The sequence below is a fragment of the Paramisgurnus dabryanus genome, chromosome 19 (genome assembly GCF_030506205.2).
Source record: "Paramisgurnus dabryanus chromosome 19, PD_genome_1.1, whole genome shotgun sequence".
Classification (NCBI taxonomy): Eukaryota; Metazoa; Chordata; class Actinopteri; order Cypriniformes; family Cobitidae; genus Paramisgurnus; species Paramisgurnus dabryanus.
Window position 1 is genome coordinate 7329945 of NC_133355.1, and position 9434 is coordinate 7339378.

General features: G+C 35.1%; 1 protein-coding gene across 1 annotated transcript; it reads right to left on the bottom strand.

Moving 5' to 3' along the window:
• Positions 1-102: 102 nt before the first annotated feature.
• Positions 103-8823, bottom strand: lix1l (limb and CNS expressed 1 like). The gene is made up of 6 exons (XM_065287132.2): positions 8283-8823; positions 6446-6609; positions 6088-6228; positions 5832-5927; positions 5494-5571; positions 103-1794 (listed from the first exon to the last, which is right to left on the bottom strand). Exons 1-6 carry the CDS (start codon positions 8614-8616, stop codon positions 1540-1542), a joined length of 1068 nt encoding a protein of 355 aa, XP_065143204.1. The 5' UTR covers positions 8617-8823; the 3' UTR covers positions 103-1539.
• Between the last annotated feature and the right edge of the window lie 611 nt (positions 8824-9434).

The following is a 9434-nucleotide window of genomic DNA, read 5'->3' on the forward strand; positions in this document are numbered from 1 at the left end:
AAACAACTATGTAACTACAGTACATTTGCTAATGGATCTGGCAACTTTAAAAGTCAACATAGAGTCTATCAATTGTCAATATTGGAAGTATTAATACAAAAATATTTAAGAAACGGCTCTTTATTGAGTGTAAAGAATATAAATCAACAACAAAAACATTAACATTGGTTATGCAATAAAATCTTATAAAACATGTAAAATGGCATTTAAACTATTCATACAAAACAAATAAAGAATGTATAAAATGTTTCACATGCATTGATTCAATATTAAGTACTAATTATTTTGGTAAACCAAAGTATAAAAAATAAAACTAAAAACACAGCAGAGTAAGGACAAACATTTTGTAGAAAAGTGTATGCAATTGTGCAATGTATATGCACTTTACATTTCAATACACATTACAAAACCATGCCTTCTAATATTTAAACAATAAAATACAAACAAAAATTCAAACAGAGGGGGCTTTGTAAAATGAATGTAGTTAATTTAAAAAGCCACATTTTAAATAGTACTATTTGTAATGGTCTGCCTTTTACAAAATTAGAAAGTCCCAACTAAATAATTATCTGTAGTGATACTTTACCATCAACCAGCAATAATTTTTAATGCATTATTATTGTGATTTGCAATAATTATTAAGCATTATACAGGTTATTAGGACCTTAAAAAAACAAGTGTCTGTAACAGCCATAAATTTTTTATTTCTTATATTCTAGTTGAAGCCTCTCAATCCAAACCATTTTCCATTGCTCATATTTGCGTAAAATTCCATTTATATGTGATGAATGTTCAAAAGCTTTCAGTAAGGAGGTAGAAATTAAATGTTGTCTTGTAATGAGCAATAATGCTCTACAATCACATATGTAACAGAAGACAAAATAATGAGGGAACAACTCTGAAATGTTTTTTCTTTGACAACCAGTTGGATTTGGAATTTCTCAATTTGGAAAATTTGTTGGCATTCTGTGGAAATCCAACCTGCACAGCACAACTGCTTTATTAGCAAACACTTATGCTCAGGCTCTCGTTTGAAAGTAAACCAAAAGTAGGAATAACTTGAAAGTGTGTATCTATCTATAAACATGTGTTTATGTGCTTAAGATGAACTACAAAGCGAAGTACTAGTTCGCTGAGAGCACTTGTATTGTATTGGCAGAGATTTGGCAAGTAAGCTGAAAAAGCAGTGGCCATGAATACAGAATTACTGAAAATACCCCTTCTTGCAAGACACAATAGGTCCATAGGCTACAGTCAATCTATGACGGTTACACAAAGATAATACTGATATAGTAATAATGTAGCAATATAGTGCTTAATTTCAAGTTAAAATGCATTTGTTCATATCATTAAAAAGATCCTTCCCTAAAGATTTGTCCGATGTTCATTCATCACCTTTGATGATTCACTGACGTTTGATAAAAATAATTTGCCTGCTCACTCACTAAGTAAAAAACATACGTTTTGGAATAATTTCTGAGATTTTACTATTAGCTGGTCTGTCACAATCATTTGCCGAATCACACAATTTCACGTCCTTCAGCATGTGCAGGGCAGAGTTGTGGTATTTGACCCACCTAACTGCCCCACTGCCATCAGCAAAATGTCCTTCTTTTCCTTGTAAAAGCGCAGCTCTCGTCCAGCCAGACGTGCCTCCTCTAGCTCACGCTCTGTAGCGGCGAGCTCTCGGTTAATAGTGCCAGATAAAGTGTGTTCTCGGTTGACCCAGTCGGCACCCATTTGTGTACGCATGTCATCATCCAGGGCTCGGTGAGAGTAATGAGCAAGCACTTCCTGTTAAAATAAAGTATAAATGTTATATAGTTTTTACGTTTTATATTATTTTATATGTTTCAACAATTAATGTGATCCCTGGAATCCAAACCCATAAATTTAGTGTAAATAAGGTTATATTTTGACTTTTTAAAGCTTTTGAATGCATTTCTAGTGAGAAATTAGTATTGCATTTTCAAATATGGGATTAGTTATCGCAAAGGCGCTCTCTGTTTATATTTCAAACAGAATTCTATTACGCTGCCTATGAAGGCTGGTCGAATGCGTTTCCCAGAGCTGTCTTCATGTTGCAGAAGTCATTGCCTCATGAGGCAGCGTGGTAACAAATCAGCAGCCTTCGGTTTTGGACGCAGACTATGAAAATGCAGCGTCATGTTATTACCGCATGCCCAATGGTCAATTTTTTGTTTAGACATTACGTTTACAGGAGATATAACGCATGTAGGCAAAAAAAAAACTAATTTCATGGATTATTGTTGGACTTGGCTACTTTCAACTACATAATGCCTTCATAATGTATTTTTTGCATAGTGTTAGGCAGAATTGAAGTGGTATTAATGGTATATGATGCCCTAAAGTGTTATTTGCACTTTAATTCTGGTACTTTATTCATAAACAAATAAAACCTGGGAAAATTAAATTAAAGTCCCCATAAAACGGAAATAGCAGGGCTAGATTTGAATTTGTTTAGCAAGATCTGATTGGACAATTTGAAGTTGGGTCGTGTTGCTAATTGCTAATCGCAGCGATCTTCTCCCGGACCCCGCTCACCTGCCATACTATATGAATGGAAGTAAAGAGAGATCGTTTTGAGGAGGTGGGATTTGCATTTTTGATTAAAGATTATGAGGCACATGAATAAAAAAAAAAATGAAGCTCACAGATAAGCCATTTGTAAAAAAAAAATACCACAATATTCCAAAACAAATTACAGTTTTTCATTTTATTTTCATGGCGACTTTAAGTGAATTTTATTAGAAAATGATGATTTAATACAAGTTTGAAATACTAATGTATACTAATACTAATAATTAACATATAATTATTATTTATTGACAGGATTAATCAGCTAATCAAAACATTTTATCACTAGACTCATAAAAAATTGTTAGATTAATCAACTAAATTATGAAAAAGAATCGATAGATTAATCAACCAAACAAAAAATAATCTTTAGCTGCATCCCAACAGAATACATTTTAGTGATCAACATACGAATCATTCTTAAAAATAAAATAAAACTTTAGTGTTAAAGGGACACTTCATTTTTTTGAAAATATGCTCATTTTCCAGCTCCAGTAGAATTAAACATTTGGTTTTTACCTTTTTTTGGAATCCATTTAGCTGATCTCCGGGTCTGGCGGTACCACTTTTAGCATAGCTTAGCATAATCCATTGAATCTGATTAGACCATTAGCATTGCGCTAAAAATAACCAAAGATTTTTCCTATTTAAAACTCTCATTCTGGCGTAATAATCAAAGACTTTGCTGTCATAACATGGCTGCAGGAGGTGCAATGATATTAAGCTATTGAAACTTACTAAGGGGATTATTTTCTGCTGCATAATAACACTACGCCTGCTGCAGCCATGTTACAGCAGAAAAGTCATTGATTATGCCGGAATGAGAGCATAGTTTCTAGCCATATCCATTGCAATGTTTAATTTTCTGTCGGTCTTAATACACGATGGCCCTCATTTATCAAAAGTGCGTACACCAAAATTCCAGCGTACACCTGGCGTACACCCAAAACCACGGTGACTTTGAGATTTATCAATATGGACGTTGGCGTACGGCACGCTCAAATCCTACGCCTGCTCAGGAGGTGGTGTACGCACATTTTGAGTTAGTGCAGAAATGCGCAAACACTTCCTAACACCACAAAACGCACTGACAAACTAAAATATATGATATATTATGACCCACTGTAAAAAAAAACATAATAATTACAAACTTCAGTGTTTATTTTTATGCAACATGGACTTCAATGTTTAATTTGAGAGACTTTACCAAAGCATTTGATTTGTAGGCATATGCATTCCTTCAGTTGAGAGCCTGGGCGCTTTACCTGACGTTTCAGGGCAAAGCATGTGAGCGGAGCGGAGCCTTGAGCGGTGCGGTAATATTACCATAAAAGCGCCTTTCTAAAAAGTCAGCTCGCTCAGCACCACTCGTTGAACCCAGAATGCCCTTTAATAATTTGCTAGTTCGAGAATCTGTAAAAACGTCTAGCAATAATTTGTGGAATTCAAGCCTTATACATAAATGCAAAGTAAAAATCAAAGTTAAGATTGGACAGGAAGAAAACATTAAAAGGAAGTGCGGAGAGACTGTTAAAGTTAGCAAATATTCATCCTGGAATCTGAAGCGGCACATTGCAAGAAAGCACAAGGATGTGCTACGAAAACATGGTAATAATGCATCAAAAGGTAAGCTAGTTACATACCATTCGATGATAAATAAATAGCTACACATGAATAGGTAAAGTAAAATGTTTGTGTTGAATGGAGCCATAAATCCGATCATGATGACATGCGGACAAAATCATGGCCACGAACTATCTTTTATGCTACATTATGGACACTTCTTTTTCTTATTTAGTCTAAAGTATGGCCATAAATATAAAATTCGTTCCCAATATTCAACAGTTTGTTCCTTGGGATTAATTATTATAATATTTCGTCATTACTATTACAATTATTATTACTTCAAATTATGAATTAGTCTAGTAAAACAGGTGGATGTCGTGGAAACAAATTGTTAATTTGAATTATATCCGGAGCTCCGTATGAAACTGGATCTTAGCTAACAAACAATGTAAATACAGAAAAACACACTACAAAAGTTACTACATCATTTTAAAATATTATTTAAAAAAAACTTAACCGAACCATTAAGCAGACATAGAATTTAGATGTAGGCAACAGTAAATAATAATAATAATAATAATAATAATAAATAATTATTATTCTAAATATCAATTAAGCGTCATTAATAATAAAAATAATAATACAAATATTACAAAATGTCATGCAATTATTAATGTGTCTTTAATACCGCTCTTTAAACTCCCAAATAAAACAATTTTGTTTCTTTCCACTTCCCCGGTTTGTCTTCTTTGCCGTCTTCCATGTGTCAATGTCGTAAAATGAGGGCGTGGGGGAGGTGGAGACTTGAATTTATATGGGCGTGTTATTCTTATGACGATCGTTTTCAGCCGCGGCATTTATGAAGGGCAGATATTGCGTACACCTGAATATCAACGGTACGCACAGTTTCATAAATCAGGCGGTGAGAGGAGTGTAAGCATAATCTTACGCCAACATATACGCCCGTTTCTACGCAAGTATGATAAATGAGGGCCGATGTAACTACAAAAGAGTCAAGTTTTAAATAGGAAGAATATAGAAACTCTTTGGTTATTTTTTAGCGCAATGCTAATGGTCTAATCAGATTCAATGGATTATGCTAAGCTATGCTAAAAGTGGTAGCGCCAGACCCGGAGATCAGCTGAATGGATTCCAAAATGGTAAAAATCAAATGTTTCATGTTTAGGGGAGCTAGAAAATGTGCATTTTTTTTTAAAGTGGAGTGTCCCTTTAAAGGGGTCATATTATTCATTGTTATTACTTAGTTTTTATCCCCTGAGAATCACTTGAAACTGAACTGACAGCTGAAAACAGAATATGACGTTTTACCTGACGGGAACATTGTCTTTCTCTCATGGCTTTGAGACTTCCATTCCAGTGAAGCAGCTGGAAAACGGTCATCAGTTCCTAAGAAACATAAGAAATCCTAAAACATGTATCATGGCATTTTTATCCAAGCAACTCCCAATTTCCATTAAATTAACTATTGGAGTATGGCGCTATTTTAAAAAAGCTTGAATGCACTGTAGGTTAATTTTAGATGAAAACATTGGGCAAATGTACAATGCATGCAAGCTATACATTTTATCGATCTATGCTTTCCCTGGAAATCTAAACCATGTACTTGGCCTTATGCTCTGCCACCTGAACTATTGGATCTCTCTTACCTGGAACTCTAGCATAGATTTCCCCTTGTTAGACTCTAACATGAACCGAAAAGCACCGATGCCTGTGTTTGGGTTATCAGCTTCTTCTCTGTTTCCCTGAGGTATTCAAATAAAAAGTACAGAAGTTGTAAAACTGAACTTAAAATGTATAATATTTAAGTAGCGATTTTTCAGCTATTAGTTTAACTTAACCAAAAAAAAAAACCAAAGTGTTTATTTAAAGTATATTTTGATGCTGCACATTCTGAAAACTCACATTAAAAGAGGCTAAAGCCTCACAGACGCTCTTCTCTATGAATTCATCTGTGATTCGTCGAGATGGATGTTCATTGAAAACAGAATTCATCAGGGCGATTTTGGCTGCGCTCCGTCTGGCTTCAGCTTTGGTTGGGCAGAACTGAGAAGATCAAAGATGCTATTTAACCACACTGTAATACAATCCTGAAGATGTTCGGAAGATTCATTTAAAACCATTTCCAAGAGATCCTCAAGAGAAAACATTAAATATTTACACACAGATGGTCATCAAAGACAATAATTTATTTGCAGAAGATCTGAGGTTTTCACACAATTACACTGGGAAGTAAAGAGGGAATGTTGTACGAGATGCTTGCCTGAAAACTCCCGAAGCAACTCCCCCCAGGAAGACTGACGTAGCAGACGTAAGGGGGGTTATTGGACGGGACCATCTCATAAACAACAAGCGCTCCATTTCTCAGATCAGCGCCGCGTGATTGCTTCATCTGCCAGAACTCCTGTAAAGCCTCCACAACGTTCACTGCAGGGTTCAGAATACATCAAATAAGAGTACATCAGACTTTTCTAATGTATTTATGAGATATTAGTTTAAATGGTGCTTAAAGGGATAATTCACACAAAAATTAAAACTCTGTCATAATTTATATGAGTTTCTTAATTCTGTTGAAAACAAAAAAGGCATTTTGATAAGTGATGAAGAAGATATTAAGATAAATGATGAAGAAGATATTTTGATAAATGATGGTATGCACACAGTTGAGGGTACCTATTGACTTCCATAGTAGGAGGTTTAAAAACAACATGATGGGGAATAAATTATGACTTTTGGGTGAACTATCCCTTTAAGAAAAGGCAGTCAAAATATAGTAACAATACAGCTGATGTTATACACAAGGAAGTTTATTGTTGTGGAATTGCTTGGTTACTTTTTCCGATAGGAAATAAGGGTGGTGTGTTTGGATAGAAAATCATCACTGCTAAACATAACACACAGAGACATGCAAAAAACATGCAAGTGTCCTTCTTTCACAAGACAAACTGGACTTCTTAACTGGGTGATGTTTAGATAATCAGAGATGCCTATGAAGTAGATTTAAACACTTAACCTGCCCCTAAAGAACACAGGCTACAGAATGTATCTGACAATAATCCCTTCAATGTAATTAGGTCAACTTGTCAGGGGGTCTGCTACACTCACAATGCTTCGATCGCATGTTCAACCACAAGAGTGCTGTGGAGATTGACAGCTCAATGGGTGAATTTCAAAATTGTTAAGATATTTGTATTATTTTTGTATCTCTCAGTGGTAAAGCATTGCATTAGCAGCGATAAAGGTCATGGATTCGATTCCCGAACACACATATTGATCAAACTTATATAATGCACTGTGGGTCACAATGGATAAAAGAGTCTGCCAAATGCATACATGTATATCTTTTTCTTTTATGATCATTGATCATTTGTAGGATCCCAATGTGTGTCCCTTTGGAAATTTTTTTATGTTTTTATTTTATTTTTTTTACAAAAATGCCATTTGTGGATCAATTACTGTATTACCATAGCTTTATTATAAATATCACAATTAAAATATGTTTAGTGTAGGGGGACAATAGTATATTATTAACAACAAATACCACAATTGAACTAGTTACTGTAGTAAAAAAAATTTTTGTAGGCCTATATATATTTTTGTTTAAATTTTCTTTATGCAGAATTTACTTTATTATTATTATTATTATATTATTATTTATTTTAATTTTGGGTAAAAAGTATTTTTAAATTAGTGGGACATGTTTTTAATAGCCTTTGTGAATTTTAACTCAAATTAAAATACACAAATTCATAAGCTTACTCATTTACACACACAATCATATTTATGTGCACCAATATTTTAAACCTAACAAAAATTAACTGTGTTTTTATTACTAGGTAGTTTAATGATGGTATTTGTAGTAAAACCATAGTAACCCCAAGTTTATCTTTGTTTCATTACAGTAACTATTTATATTATATGTACAGTTTAACCATATTTGTAGTGAAACAACGGTAATACAATAGTAATAATCAATCAACCCAAAACATGGTTACTACACTGTCTTTTAATATAATAAATCCGTGGTTATATACTAATTTCTAGAGGTATTCCTATGGAATGTGCTCAATACAAAACATGTTCATGTTCACCCCACATACCCCTGCCGTATCCCTGTGTATGTTTTGCAAAGCTCCGGACCACCGCGTCCACGGCTTCTCTCAGCACCGCCGGATTGGTGGGATTGGACAGACCCAGACCCGACGCCATATCCAACGAACCGAACCCGCTCCCCATCATAACCGACCCCAGGCTGTGGAGCTGAAGGGGCGGTGGTGGCGGCGGCGGCCCCGGGGAGGCGGACACCGACATATGGGAAGCCTGTGCCGACGTAAGGGTCCCTGTTACACCGGGCCGGAGGGACCGAAGGGTCCCGGTCGCGCTCGCTCCGTATCCGATACCAGGCTGTAAACGCTGATGGCGAAGTGACTCCATTGTTTCCAAAAGTGATGGGATGAAAGCAACGCAGTGCAGACGAGTCCTAAAAACGACCGTTAACGTGACTAAAAATGCATCGGATAAACATATAAACGGTTTTTCGGTGGTATGCGATTTGTTGGGCTGATTTGCTTAAAGTCTTATTTCATGTTTAGGGGGGCAAAATTAAGCCATAGGGAGGAAAGGGAGCAGCATATGCTTGAGTTTGACCAATAGACCGATTGATATTGTGTGACGTGGCATCTCAAGCCAGCCCCTGCCAGATCCACATTTATTTGACTTCACGAGGGCTGCGCAGACCAATCGGCCTTTGACATCAAAGAACTGCGAGAGCGAATCGAAAGTTTGCGTTCTCGCGGTACTTTGATGCCACAGGTCGATCCGTCTGCGTAGCGAGGCATAAAATCGAACAAATTTGATATAAACATCGTAGACCACATTGCTTATGTTTCATATACGTTTTTATGTATGTGTGTATAAATAAAGTTTTACAAATACTTTTCATAATAATAAAGTAGCAAATGTGAAAAACGAACCCTTAGGAAAATTTTAAGGATAGTTTATTTACTATTATGTAAGCTTAGTTTTTTTTACAGAATTCAATTCCCCAAAACATGATTACTGTAACAAAATTATAGTTGATATAACTAAAACTGTTAGTTAAACTTACAGCTGTGATTTTAATAGAAATATGTTTTATAATTATAGTAAAATATTTTTAAGCATTTTGAAACAAATCATATAAGATATTAAGCAGTGATTTTTTTTTACAAAGCACAAAAAAAACATGGTATAGTGTGTTTTGTATGAAACCA

Bases quoted from the DNA above. Each gene is read 5' to 3' on its own strand.
- lix1l (XM_065287132.2), bottom strand. From the start codon at position 8,616: ATGGAGTCACTTCGCCATCAGCGTTTACAGCCTGGTATCGGATACGGA. The intron at 5,572-5,831 runs GTAAGAGAGATC...TATGTTTCTTAG, and splicing joins AATCTATGCTAGAGTTCCAG to GAACTGATGACCGTTTTCCA. The intron at 1,795-5,493 runs GTAAAACGTCAT...TTATTTTAACAG, and splicing joins AAAGACAATGTTCCCGTCAG to GAAGTGCTTGCTCATTACTC.